The sequence below is a fragment of the Mirounga angustirostris genome, unplaced genomic scaffold (assembly GCF_029215605.1).
Source record: "Mirounga angustirostris isolate CCGP_5_RB_7025 unplaced genomic scaffold, mMirAng1.0.hap1 SCAF_2, whole genome shotgun sequence".
NCBI classification, from domain to species: domain Eukaryota; kingdom Metazoa; phylum Chordata; class Mammalia; order Carnivora; family Phocidae; genus Mirounga; species Mirounga angustirostris.
In genome coordinates this window covers 148,919,731-148,934,895 of record NW_026991710.1, presented here as the reverse complement: position 1 = coordinate 148,934,895, position 15,165 = coordinate 148,919,731, and the positions used below count along the sequence as shown (strand labels likewise).

The following is a 15,165-nucleotide window of genomic DNA, read 5'->3' as shown; positions in this document are numbered from 1 at the left end:
TTCCTTTCATTGTTTCCATAAAATATTACCTATTTGTTAATGCTATGATGTTCATGTAGAACTATGTGGTCTCTTGCTCATGCATACTTTCCTGTTTTTAAGATATTTATTCTGAATCTCTATGGGAAACACAAGAATGTGTTACTGTTGCCTTGCTGTTAACTGTTAAATGAAATCCAGAAGAAATTGTATTGAGAACATCATTAGGAGACCACAGGAAGTTGTAGAAGTAATCTCATAATTGAATTTGGATGCACAGAATGGAGTTGTTCCCCTCTATTAAGACTTGTAATGTTGTCTTTATATGCACATAAGCTCGATCAACCCCCTTTCCTCTTCTGGAAGGGAGAGTTTCTATTGACAAGCGTATCTATCAGTTTACTTCTCTTAATGTGAATGTGCCAACTGACATTTAAAAGCAAATGGACTCATACGCAATAGAGAAATGTCAAATTATGTAACAGGAGAAATTGTGGCCAGAATCTGGTGTATTGGAATACTTAAGTCAAAACATACTCAAATCTTAGAAATAATAGTCTGGTTCATATAGGATGCATTTTTAAGGATTTTGAAAGGATTTAAATTTTTTTTTTGAGGCTTCCTTGTAGTTTCTGAATTATTCGCTGCAATTTACATATTCATAAAATTGTTTAAAGCCCTAAGCCCATGATCTCTCAGTACTGAGCATTAAACATATTCTAAAGTAATAATGAATTCAGTCATGTCTAATTAACTCCCCCAAATCATAATAAATACCCAATTCACAGTAGCATGGAAGGAACATCGAGGACTGTGATACTCTGAGTAATACATGGGACAAAAACAGTGCCTGAGCTTTTATTTGATCAAATTGTTATGAAAATAAAGGCACATCATTTGTATATTGAAACATTTTAATAGGGAAATTTATTTTTCTCTATCTCTTTCTCCCCCCCCACAGCCCCATCTACTGGTTTCCTTATACTTTTCTCCTTCTTTTTCTCGCTCTTTATTCCCCTTTTTTCTCCCTCCCTACTGTCTACCTGCTCCTCTTTCTTTTCATGACACTTGGCACTGGCTGAAACATTATCGCAGGACAAAAAATTCTATATCACTAGGGTAAAGCTCCTGTTTTCCTTTCCCTTAAATGACTGATAAAGACAACTTCTTCTAATGTCATTAATCCGAAGTAAAGTAATACTTATTTCCCCTTCTCATTTTGGTTTGCTTTTTCACTTTTATTTTCCATTTCTCTACCTTTCTCCTCCTCCCTATACAATTTAGAATGTATCGACCAGGTGCCGGGAAGTATTAGGTATGTGATGTCCAAATGGGGGTAGAGAGCTCACTTTCCACACCCACCACACATCCAACAACAGACACAGTGTCCAATGGGTAACATAATAGACTGTAAGTGTAGATGCTCAATTTTGGTTCTCCTTTAAAAAAAAATTATCCTACCAAAGCAGCTTTTGAGTTTCACTACCGGTAAGAATATCAGGATATATAATGAAGCCCATTATTCTTTAGCTCACAGAAAAATGACAAGATTAATTTTTCTAGTGAGTGGCTCTCTAGGGAAATATAGAAATGCAAAAAGAGTAATATCTTATTATTTTCTAATGACTAGTTGAAATATTCAAGCAGCAAATATTATAATTGAGATTTAGTGCAGGAAAATATAGGGTTTTTGTTTTGCTTTGTTCTTAGTTCATTTCATCCTTTGGGGGTTGGATACCTTGCATATGTGAAAATCGATTAATTGATACATATGTATGTGAAAATGATATATGCAATTAAAACCAATTGTGCAATTATATTTACTCATATATGACTTGATTCTCTGGTTTCTCAATCCCTCTTGGTCCACCTTACCTTCCCACAGACAGAAGCTTTTGCATTGGAGAAGTTTTACCGTTTCTCAGACACGGTAAATTCACTTTCTTAACTCTAAGTAGAGGAATGTGGTCATCAGTGAAAAAAGCAGAGAGCATATTCTGCACCCAGGCAGTGTTTGGTGGGGAAACACAGCCCCTTGCATATTTAAAGCCAAACAATGACCATCCCCCTTCAGCTAAGGATATTCTCTTTTTCAAACTCCGTTTGTCTTCCCTCACTCAGTAAAAAGATACTTAAATATTATCCTTTATCTAATCAGCTGAGTTATTTGATTGGTCAAAATGATCTTTAAATATATATAAACAAAAATAACGCATATAATCTTATAATAGTCTCCATGAAAGAAACAGTCATTTGTTTTGACAAAATTAGTTCCAAAAATTAATAGAAAAATTATTTGTACAAAGAAGTTCTAAATGCAGCCTTTCTTGTCAGAAAATAGAGACCTAAAAATAAGGCAAAAAAAAAATACTTTGTCCAACCTATGTATTTTTAGAATCCCTTAATGTGAAGAGAAGTTGAGATTCTTTATAATAAATGAACAATTTCGGTTTTTGATAGCAGCGTCCTTTGAAATGTTCAATTAAAAAGAGATCACAAGGTAGTCTATACTAGAGCGTATTAGTCGTCGGACTTGGCCACCATAATATTAGCATTCAATGATTGCGTTTAAACATACTCAAGCCAAGAATTGGGGCTGGGAAATCATAAACAGTCCAGTCTTTTAAACTAAATTTCTGGAATAAAGGGCATTTAAAAATACCTCCTCAGATGATTCTGCTGCACATCTTCATTAAGAATAGATAATAACCTTAGATAAACAGACCAGAAACATGTTACATTTATCTAATTGAAGGATTCTCAATTTCATAGCAGGTATCTAGAGCCAGTATTATTTTAAAGCCCTTACTAAGTTTTCTTATAATATGTAATCATTCAACTAATTTTTCTTCTAAAATTGCATATTTGTTCCCAACATAGCTAGCCACTTCTTTATTTTTTCATCCCTGGAGGAAAAAAATCACTTGATCCAATTACTTTTACTTAATTATCTTAACTGTAAATTAAAAAAAAATTTAATTGCTTTGTATTTGCATAACACAAATAGCCACTTTGGGAGAGAATATATTTAAATTTCTAGTAACTAAGTAGTTAATGCCTATAGGAGCTTTAGTATAAAAAAAATATATTGAAGTATTGCCTTACAAAACAATGCACAAAGAAGTCTGATGAAAACTTAGGTTTACCTCAGCAACAATCAATCAATACTTACTTTTTAAGAAGAAACAATATGGTAATGCAAATACATTCATTAGAAATTTATGCATTCCATTTATTTTGTAATATTCCAATCATTATGCAAATTTGGGGTTGATCATTTTGCCTTTTTGAAAACTATTTTTCTCAACCTAACAACCCTCTGGGCTGACTGAATTCATCATTTTTAAAAAAAAAATATATGTATTTTGCTTATAAACAGTCTGAGCAATCTAAATCTTTAAATCAACATAATCTAACTGAGTCTAAATGTTGGCCCAAAGCCCTTTATCTTCATGAGTACGGGTTTACATAGTTTTTCCAAGCACTCTAAGTTGGCAGAATAGGTAAAGTAAATAAAATAGCCTCAGTATAAAAAGTTTGTTACAACAGGGAACCTTACATTATTCCTAGGAAAGTTTTAACTTGGTTCAGTATTGGCTTAGAATTATATGGAATCTCTTATATCTGACCTTTTCTCTATTAAGGTACAAGCGGGTGAACCTTTGGTCTAATGTGAAAGAATACAAGTTTGCTCTTGTATCCAAATTTCCCCACCCCACACTGTCATAGCCTGCTGTGTGCTGATTACCCACCGCACCATGTCATAGATGCTTATCCCCACTGCTGTATATGTTTGGGTGTATGCATGATATGGAAGTATTTTGGTCAGAAGTTGCACTTCCCACGTGTGGTATCATTACTTTAGTCCTGCGGGGTTATAAAGACGTGCCAAAATGTTTCTGAATATGTTATTTGTTGAGAGAAATGGCTGATACGGGGTTGCATTTCACGTAGCTTCTTCCGCATCACGGTGTAATGACGCAATGGTTTGCGAAGAGAAAACATTCACACGTATTCTAGCGCCTCTATCTACCTGCTTGTTATTGTATAGTCATTATTATTTACACACTCAGATGAAATAAAGATGGACCATTAGTCCTAGATTTGAGAAACAACGGCCAAGTTTAGATCCTGCGAGGCACGATGGTTATCTTTTTAAGATTATCATTGACTGCATCTTGACTATCTGTACAAAACTTGTCTTTTTATTGACTTACGTGTTTACATGCTGTCTTACTTTAAAAATAACTCAAGGTAACTTCTAAGAATAACAAATGATTGTTTTTTTCTGCCCTCTACAGTTTTTCAGCTCTGTAGTCTATATATACAAATATATATGTATACTATTTTGAAGGGAGGAGGCTCCACAGACAGTTGAAGGCAATGTGGCACCCATATATATTAAATTATTTAATAAAGTTTCCATTCTAGCTCAGTTTATGCTATATTCTGGCGTATAAGATATTCTTTCAGTAGGAAAACACTTCTTACAGATTTCCTACATTTCTGGGAAAAGTACTTTCAATTAATTTCAAACTAAATTATATATGAGTGACTCTGATATATAGGGGTTTGAAATTTCATCCTCTCAAGTAAAACAAAAATTGTAAGAATTTAATGATTTCCTGCAAACAAATATTCAGAGTTTTTGTTAAACACAGCTAATTCATAGAGCTACATCCCCTCTGAAATATCAGTTTAGGAAAATAGTATTCAACAAACTAATACAATCTCTACTTAATCTAATTTCACATGCATTATAGTGAATTACATCTCAAAGTTAACTAAAATGTATATAGTGCTTTTTACACATGTTGTCTATTTTTAATGTATTATTTTATGTCACTCCATAATTCTGAGTTGGCACTGAATGAATCTAACATATTGTGCTAGGAATAGATATATGGGTATTTAAAAAATTATTTTATTGATTTCTCATCAATCTCCTAAAATGTATGTATTCCATTTTTATGTTATTTTATTTTAAGTAGTCATCTTTTCAAGCTTACTTTTTACCATTTAATAATTTCCAAACCATTTCCGAATCTAAATTCAATACGCCAAACATAAACTTGGCTAATTCATAACTAATTCACGTGTCATCAAGAATAAATGCAAAATTCTCCTGGGAACTAGATTTTATTTATTTGTGAGAGAGAGAATGAGAGACAGAGAGCATGAGAGGGGGAGGGCCAGAGGGAGAAGCAGACTCCCCGCGGAGCAGGGAGCCTGATGCGGGACTCCAGGATCATGACCTGAGCCGAAGGCAGTCGCTTAACCAACTGAGCCACCCAGGCATCCGGGAACTAGATTTCAAAGAATTTTATATTGACAATTGACCTGCAACTATAAAGTATCTTTAACCACATCCATAATTGTATTCTTTTAAGCTTTTCAAATTTCAAAATAATATAGAAATGTATACAGATGTATTAAACTGAGTATTTTATTTTAAGCTGGCATTTATTTTGAAAAAGAATTTTTAATTTATTCACATATTTCATCTTACCTCAGAATTTTCTCTAAGTGATGGCTATTTTCCTGACAAAAATAAGCCACTGCTATGTTTATTAGTAATTTTTTTTTTTCAAAATCCACACACTTTGAAGTCATGTAAGTGGAAATTAATAGCAATTCACTTTTCCTTCCTTTGTCACTTTCCTATTTGGCAATTAGAAGTTACAGAAAATTATTTTAACAGAAAGACCTCTGGCATAACTACTAAACATCTTGAGTGTATATAGAACACCCAAAGGCACCTACCAGGAGAGAAACATTAGGATGAAAATAATGTATTTAATGCTGTTGTATCTCACAGCAGTTCACACAATAAATCATCACTCATGCCATCTTAGAGGCTCCATGTTTTATTACCACTCACTAGTAAGCTTCATGTCTTCACCATTTCCACACCCAAAAATAAGATTTTTTTTTTTTTTTTGGTCATTTTTGAGGAATAAGAAGAGGATAGGAAATTAATTCTTATCTCACATGTAGGTTAATATATATATTTTTTGTGATGGAGATGAAGCAATTCAACTGAATGACTAAGTCTACCCTTGGATTTCTATTTTTAATATTTCTAGTTATAATATGCACATTAGTGTGAGTCAGCCTTTGGCCTAGTTCTCTAATAAAATGAAAAAGCATATAGAATGTTTCACAATGTGGTATTGATGCTTAATTACTGAAACATTTTTCTCACTTTCAAACTCAGTGAAAACAGGTCCTCCTTACAGAAAGAATTATATACTAACTAAATGGGTTTTTACATTTTTCATTGCCTACCCTTCTAACCTGCTTAAAGCATATTAGGAGGTTTTACTTGTGAATAAATTAAGCCATTTCTTCAATTTTACCTTTTTAATCAGCCGTGTTCTTTTGCTCATTTTTAGTTCATTCTATTTAATCTTTATTATTGCCTATATTTTGAGTTGGAAAGTGCTTAATTTTATGAATATTAATTACTGGCCAACACATAGCATCAGAGGCAAAAGTTTTATATGTTTGTCTAAACCCTTTGCTTGCTTGGCCTTCAGTCTCTTAGAACCTGAAGCTGAAGATGACTGTAGAAAACCGAATTATCCCCAAGAAATATTTGAGTACTAATTAGAATAAAGAATATCAGTGCACAACTAAACATACATAAACACAGGGTGATTTTGTGACTGAGTTTTACAAAACAAAGAAATTACTTTGGGTCATAAAATAGTTTGATGCGCCTTCTAATATAGTAATCTAATACTAATAGTGAACTATTGAAATGTTTCATCCATGCTTAAAATTATTATTTTAAGTGCAGCCTTTGAAAAAAAAAAAAAAAACTGCTACAGGCCAGTCATTTAACAACACAACAACAACAACAAAATCACATGACTTTTTTGCAGTCCAAGGGTCCCTGCTCTCTCCCTCATTCTCCGGCCTCCTGGACTGTTGGGCCAGATTCCAATCAGGCCCAACAGAGCTGAGATCCTGTTTCTGAAGAAGTGAGATGTCTCCACGTGCCTTATCTTATGGGCACACCCAAAATACTTGTGCTGTTTCAGAGAACATGTTCAAAACACTAATGACTCCTTGATTGCAGAAGCTAGATTTGCAAAGAATCCTAGCAGCCAGATAGCAAAACCCATTTATTATTAACAATATGACAGTGAAGGCTATGGCAGCAGCTTCAGTTTTAGGCCCTTGGTTAATTTTTAGTGCAACAGTACGCAAGTGCAAGGCCATCTGCAGAGTAAGCATTGGGGCTGGCCTATTTTCTATAGTGCTTTGTTGCTAGTTTGATATTTAAAATACCTAACAGGACAATGATTCAAGTTGTTATTAGTATTTTCCTTTCAGGTTGTGTATTATGCAATTTCCATAATAACACAATTATAACAAACAAAATATTAAAAAATACAATAACAGTAATTTGAGTACTTTATCAAGTGTTTTATATTCTTTCCCTCACCCTAAAAAAAAACCTGCTAGATAGTGCTATAATCTTTCCCTGGGATAAGAAACCAAGAATCTGAGAGTTAAATAATGAAGACAATCCAGACTCCGGGCAACAGATGATGAATGCTTAATTATACATTTGCATTTTGAATGTCAATCTTGAGTCAGATTTTAAATTTGGACCATCCAGTGTTTTTGTGACATAGGAAATAATTGAAAATTACTTCCCCTAGCACATATGTTTTATAATTGCAAATACCCAAGCTATTTTCATGTTTTTAGAACCTAAATTCTCCTCAACATCTTGGTGTTATTGCCATTACCAGGGAATAAGTATTTGAACAAGACATTTTCACGAGGGAAATGTTTTTACTGAAATTAAAAGTTTCTATTTTTCCAACTCCACAATTAATCAGAAATATGATATGTTAGTGAAATCATCTTCCAGATGCTTTTGAAAACAATAATGCACTAAATCACACAGTAACACATAATTATCCGAAACCTATTGCCCAGGATATCCTTAGGCCCTGTAGACTTAAAATGGATAAAGATACAGATCCTATAGATTGCCTTATGTATAGCCCTACCTAGAAACAGCCTTACTTAAAAGCAGAAATTATTAAATAGTAAAATACAGTTAAATACTAACACAAAAGTCATCCCAGAGTATGTTTTCATAAACTGCCACTTAACATGTAAATTAGAGTATTAGAGGAATCCAAAGAGTGTTAGTTACCTCACTAAAAATTCAAGCCTACTAGGATAGATACATCTTGCCTCTTGGAAACGCTTGTTTCCACAACTTGACTGTGCATTCCGATCATCTAGAGAGCTTGGTGGAAATGCAGATTACTGGGACAACCTAAAGGCTAATGAGTTCCAACCTCCACAATTGCCCATTCAGAAAACTGGATCTCAGCAAGCCCTCCCAAGATAGGTGTTGGACTTGTATGAGAAACATTGCCTTCCCCTAGACTGTCATTATTGCATGCACATAGAATGATGGTAATCTTACAAGTTGTTGCCAAATTTTATGAGGTACCATCTTTACATAAAGACGATTAAGTTTAAATTGTTCCAGTGTGTCATTTTTCTATTAAAACCAACATCCAAATGTCAAGTAGCTTTGTTCATTACTGCACCATAGCCCTGATTACAGGTTTGAGGAAGCAATCATGCTTATGAGACAGAAATAAGCTTTAATCTCATATGTCATTTACTTAACTGTACAGAAGGACAAAAGGCAGGAGAAACAGCAAAGAAAGCATCTTCCTCTAATTGGGAGGCTTCACGAGATTCCAGTGCACAAGATGTCTTGTCCCCTCACCCACAGAAAGTATGAATGTCTTCCTAGTTTAGAGAAATAGATATAGTATCATACGTAGCAATAATCCCTTTAGCTAGAAAATGCAATCATGGACTCAGAACCATTATATCAGTATATAATATATATCTCATATATTACATCAGAACCATTATAACACAAAAGAAGTACCTGTCAGGTGGGAAGGACAGAATTGTGTCCCAGCATTGCTCCCGACTCCTCACACTTCCACCACCAGACACTAGAAACTTATTAAAGGCATTCCTCGTTACTATCACTCATACCCACAGCATCTACACACTCATCTAGTGAACTAGCCAGCTCTTACGTCCTTGTCACCCTGTCTTTAGTAGTAAGTGTTTTAATTGCTCGTTCCAACTTCTATTTAAATGCCTTTGTTATGTTGTTCTCATGGACCATTTTATACACTGGTCATGTTTAAATGTATTCCTTTGTCCAATGAGATCTGTTCCAGGAGCCCAGATTGATATAAAAACACTTTGTTCCAAGCCATTAATAGTATTTTCAGCTGTGGCTTATTAACAGTATAAACAAAGCCCAAGATGGACTCACTGTCTATTTCTGCCAAAATCCACTGAATCCCCCAGGAGCCATAATCAAAGACCTTAGTATTCCATCTGCCAGCTACGTGTTAGCACTTACACTCAGGAGATTTAGCTCAAAGGCAATTTTCAGGCAATATTTTCTTTCATTAATATTCAGGTCAAGCTCTCACTACATCAGTGGCTCTATTGGACAACAGAGGAATGCGTCACGGTTTTGTCCATAGCTGCGTGGCCTGCACACCACTGTGGCCACATCCATGGCCTGTCCAAGACATCTGCTTTGGCATTCTAGTCCCCTTCTGAGCCAGCAACTAGGCAGGGACTACTTGACCTAATTTAATTCTACCCTAGAATCTGTATAAGGAATTTCATCAACCACCCTGGGATGTTCTTAATTGTCCACTTAACCCGGCCCATTTGCCTGACCATAGGGCCACTGGCTAGGGCCAGGAGTCTCTGAATATCCAGATATGACTCTGAGAGCAAGAACCAGTTCTTCTGATACTGCCACCCATACTGGGTCTCAAGTCAGCCCATTTTGTAGACTTACCTTGCTTTCTTCAACTACACTTTTTTTTTTTTTTATTAGACTGCAGGTATGGTTTGAGTCCTGACCTTCTACATAAAAGTTTCCATCAGTGAACCAGGTGACCTGTTTTGTCTCAGTGGGAAGAGAATCATGAGGTTCATATCACTTACTCCATGTAGCTCAACTGGAGATTCCATCTCTGGGCCATTGTCCAGTAGGCCACCTTTTCATGGATATGATTTACTTTGCCTGAGTAATTCCCCTTAGCTTGTTCCTCAATAATATCATTTTCATTTTAATAAGTCACTTAGATTGAAATACCTTGCTGACATTTTAAATCTAAATATAGGCTGGTGCCTTTCAGTTTCCTTCAGTTTGGGGACTGTTTCTACCTGAGCACAAGAGAATGCCAGTAGTTGTCATTCAAATAGATTAAACCTACTCACAGCATGGAGAGTTTTCCAGTCTAGAATTCTAACAGCCATCTTAGGGCACCACCTTTGAGCCTTTTCCGGAAATGCCAGTCAACATGTGTGTTAGTAGCAGATACCCCTAGAGGGGATGAATGGTAAGGCCTCAGAGAGGTTACTTGGGCTATTGCCTGCCTCAGACCCACCTCCCTGTTCGCCCCTCTTCCCCTTTCCAATTCAGTCTGTCTTCTAGTCACTTTATACAAGAGGGCCACAGAAATCAGAATACATCTGCCAAATTTCAAAAAGTGCTAGAGCTGGTTTTCTCATGGGGGGATGCAGAAGAGATAACAGTTTGTCCTTTATTGTTTATAAATTGTGTCTAATGGTTTACCCAGATTATTTCCAGAAACTGGACCGAGGGGGCGAGGCCCTGAATTTCAGCTGAATTAGTCAGTCTTCTTTCCCTAGTCACTAATTCTCAAACCCTCCCTTGACTTTCTCCTCAGAAAGGGAAACTACCATTTATCATTAACCAACTTCCTTTTGACAGTGACATGGTGATCATATGCTGTAGAATTCAGGTTTCCTTAATTGGGTCTACCCCACAGGAAGACACACAGTGTCAGACTTTTTCCTTTACATCGGCCTTAAAAAGAAAGCCGTGTTCAAGTCTGTCAAAGCATACCAGCCTTGGGGCGCCTGGCTGGCTCGGTCGGCGGAGCAGGCAACTCTTCATTGCTGGGTTGTAAGTTTGAGCCCCACGTTGGGTGTAGAGATTACTTACAAATAAAAATCTGAAAAAAAAAAAAAAAAAGGCATACCAGCCTCCTTTGTCCTGAAACGCTTCTGTTTTTCCCATTTATCATGGTAGAGGCTGTTGGGCGACTTCTTTAGTGACCCCAGGTGGTCAGCAGTCAGACTGCAGGCCCCATTTGGCTTTATCATAAGCCAGATAAAGCTATTCTAGAGAAAACTAAGGAAGGACTAGCATCCCTGCTTCCACTATTTCCTTAATCAGAACTAAGAGTTTCATTTACCTCCCTGGAATCTTGTGCTGCTTAATAGTTCCCACAGCGGAAGGTTGAGGTGGTTCTTAGGGCTTCCTGTGTTAGGACATCCAACCAATTCCAAATGGAAAGCCCAAGATTAAGTTCAAGCCAGAAATGGCAAGGTCCTTCATTCACGTGTCCCATCCTTTCCAGTTATACATTTAACCCAAGGTGATAGCACCCACTGGAGAGCCCACACAGCACTGGGCAAGGAGAGCCTGGCCTTCAAAGCCGGTCTTTATTTCAACAGCCTTAATGGATGGAGTAACCTCAGCAACTTCTATCAGTGCTTTTTGTTTCCACCCCCCATCGGCATCATTGATTTAACTTCTGAGACGAAAGCAGCAGATTTAACAGGGCTCCTTCAGGGAAGCAGCTGCCGGAACTGCAACGGATTTCCTTCCTCCCAGCTGGCAAGAATGTGCCAGGAAATCTGTCATAGGACTCCTCTCAATTTTCATTCCATGTCTTAGAGGTCACCTAATGGATTTACCTCTGGCCATGCTCTTTCTTCTGAATAGCCCAGATAGTTTGTCCCATCAGTGAAACCCAGCATGGCAGCTATAAAAGCAAGCATCCCCATGACTCATACATACCCTCCTGCCTTTCCAAAAGGAGAGCCACATGGGAAACCCATGCCTGGGGGACTCCCCTAATCAGTGTCTACCAGAGTTGAGATCAGAGAACGTGGTTTGGCTAGGCTTATTTTTATTCATTGTATGGCCAGCACAGGTTGGCTACTTCTTTCAAAGCACTGTCCAATTTCACAGCAGTGAGAGAACTAGGGAGCTGGTTCTCAGCACAGCCTCATACCACCCCAGGCTTTCCCCGAAAGGGTCACTGATTCCATGCCTGCCAGTAAGTGCAACAAGCTAGAAGTTAGCATTCACAGTCAACATTGCTTTTCATGTTTTTTTTTCATTCCTGTGGCAATTAACCTAAAGATCCTAGAAACACTGATTCCCCAGATAGTGGCTGGTACTTCACAGTGAAGAGGATGTTATGTTAGAATTGCTTTTTCCAAAACGGTAGCTATAAGCCACAAATGGCTATGGAGCACTGGACATGTAGAGTCTGATCTGAGGTACATTACAAATATACTCTGATTTCAAGGGCTTAGTAGGAAACAAAGAATGTAAGCTATCTCCTCAATTTTTACTTGAGGAAATGTTTAAATCACATTTAGGACATACTAAGTTAAGGAAAATATAATACTAAAATTAATTTCACCTCTTTCTTTTAACTTGTTAAAATGTAGCTAATGTAAAATTTAAATTGAAAATTATACACATGGTTTTCATCTGTGGCTTGCATTAGATTTCTATTGGACAGGCCTACAGGATACTCATGAGTTTCCTGTGTTGCTTGCCTGGGGTTGCCAAGAAGTACCATCAGGATTAAATGCAGAGTCCTTCCAAGTCCCAAGTGGACTTTCATGTTCATCTTGAGCCAAGGCCATGAAGCTGCTTGCTCTACTTACTCTAATTTCTCTCTCTGCCAAGTGGTTTCAGTTTCATAGATAATCAGTGAAATAGGAGAGAAAAAATTCCTTGTATTTTGAGCCACTTTCCCCTCAGTTCCTTCACCCTGGTCTCCTTCAGTTTTATTTCATTAATCACCCATCTGCCAATTCAACAAGGGAGAATTCTTTGTCAGTCACATCCTGATAGCAAGAGTTACCCCGGTTATTTTCTGCAGAGCTTGGGCAACCTCAACCCCAGGGTGGATCAGGATCACATTCTCACCAAACTCCCTCCTAGAACTCTGGGCCATACTGAGCCTGAAACGATCTGAAAGCCCGGTCAACTTCCGTCACCACCCCTGAAATTTGAGGCGAAGATTGCCAATGAAACCCTCCGGACACAACAGGCTTTATAACCTATTATAAAGTTTACTCAGTCCTACGGGAGCATGCGAGGCAGCCAACCCATCAGACGCAGCATCTTCATCTTATCGGGAGGCAGGGAGTTGCTTGAGAGAACAGCTGTTTTTGTTCTCATCAAGAGGCCATGGAGAGGCACTGCCTCGGACAAACGTCAAGGCCTATATTATAGTTCATCGACACAGAGAAGCCACAGCCTTGATTTCTTACCAAGCCTGTATACATTCTGGTCACGTAGGCCCCACACAGCAACCCCTGTGCAGTAAATGTAGCCAACTCCACATTCCCCACTTAGTTTAACTCTATTGTTTTCAAGGAAATGCTGTGGAAAGAATCAGCAGTCATTCCTCAGCCCAGGCCTGATGTTAACCCTCTACTTGCACTTATGTGGAAAGATACAGTTGAAAATAATGTCGCTGATCACTGAATATCTTAAATCTTAAAGAGATTTTTTGAGATGAGCAACTGGGCATCTTTAAGGTTTCAAAATAATAAGTTCTTCAGAATAGATGGTTAGAAAGGTAGTCAGTGGGGGTAGAAGGTTAGAGATACAAACTTCCAGTTAAAAGATAAATTAAGGGGCGCCTGGGTGGCTCAGTCAGTTAAGCGTCTGCCTTCGGCTCAGGTCATGATCCTGGGGTCCTGGGATCGAGTCCCACATCGGGCTCTAAGCAAGGAGCCTGCTTCTCCCTCTGCCTGCCATTCCCCCTGCTTGTACTCTCCTTCACTCTCTCTCTGGCAAATAAATAAAATCTTTAAAAAAAATAGATAAATTAAGTACTAGGACCGTAACATACATACAATGTGACCACCAGAACTAATGCTGCTACATGATCTACAGAAAAGTTGTTAAGGGAGTAGGTCCTAAGAGTTCTCATCACAAGAAGAGATTTTTTCCTTTTCCTTTTATTGTTATCTATAGGAGATGATGGGTATTAACTAAACCTGTTGGGATAATCATTTCACCATATATGTAAATCAAACTATCATCTGTACACCTTATACAGTGTACATAGGTCAGTTGCTTTAGTAAAACCGGTGTGGGGGCGGGGGGGACAAAAGTAAGTGAATCCTACTTTACAAAACACAGTAGCTAAATCCTAAAATTCTAGTATTTTTGTAATTTATCTCTTTTTTTTTAAGATTTTATTTATTTATTTGAGACAGAGAGAATGAGAGACAGAGAGCATGAGAGGGAGGAGGGTCAGAGGGAGGAGGGCCAGAGGGAGAAGCAGACCCCCCGCTGAGCAGGGAGCCGGATGTGGGACTCGATCCAGGGACTCCAGGATCATGACCTGAGCCGAAGGCAGTCGCTTAACCAACTGAGCCACCCAGGCGCCCTGTAATTTATCTCTTAATGGTTCAACTAATATGTCAACCCCTCATCATAAATGTTCATTGAGAAATTACTTTTTGTCCTATTTTGAGATGGATTTTTTTTTCGACACATGGGTCAATATAGGTTAAAAGGCTGTTTTATACTTCAGCACTCAGCTGACTTGCACTCAAAATTAGACAAATTATCCAAACAAACTATATCTTTTTTCTGGAATGCGAACACCAGCATGATTTCCTAAACTATAAGGGTGTTACTTTAGCACTTACATACAAACGGTTTAATTTCTTGTATATCCACTTTTTTCCAAGACATAGAAAATTCAAGGCAAACAATAATTTAGCTTTAAAATTTCCATGGAAGTTAAAAAAATTGCCAGTATAAATGAATATCCTTATTAAAGAGTAGTGAAAAATCAATTTCCAATTTTTATAAGATTACAACAGTAGTTATGTGTAATTAGGATCATTAGCTTTTATTTCAGACTGGTTTCCTCAAAATTGAATTGCTCATACATCCTAAGGTTAAGTATTTTCCAATAATTATTTGTTTTTGTCATGTGAAATTGCCTTACTCCATAATTCCCAAAAAACTATTTTATACATTATTACATAAACTATGGTCATCTTCTCATGTTTAGAATC

General features: G+C 37.2%; 1 protein-coding gene across 2 annotated transcripts in view; it reads left to right on the top strand.

Moving 5' to 3' along the window:
- The window catches only part of GLRA3 (glycine receptor alpha 3), a 196,076-nt gene that overhangs the window by 179,473 nt on the left and 1,438 nt on the right, over window positions 1–15,165 (top strand). The window contains exon 9 of one of the 2 annotated variants that reach the window (XM_045880116.1): window positions 1,865–1,909. The exons of the other annotated variant lie outside the window; for it this stretch is intronic. Within the exon in view, the coding sequence (XP_045736072.1) occupies window positions 1,865–1,909 (45 nt within the window). The remainder of the gene's footprint in view (window positions 1–1,864; window positions 1,910–15,165) is intronic. 2 annotated transcript variants of the gene reach the window in all.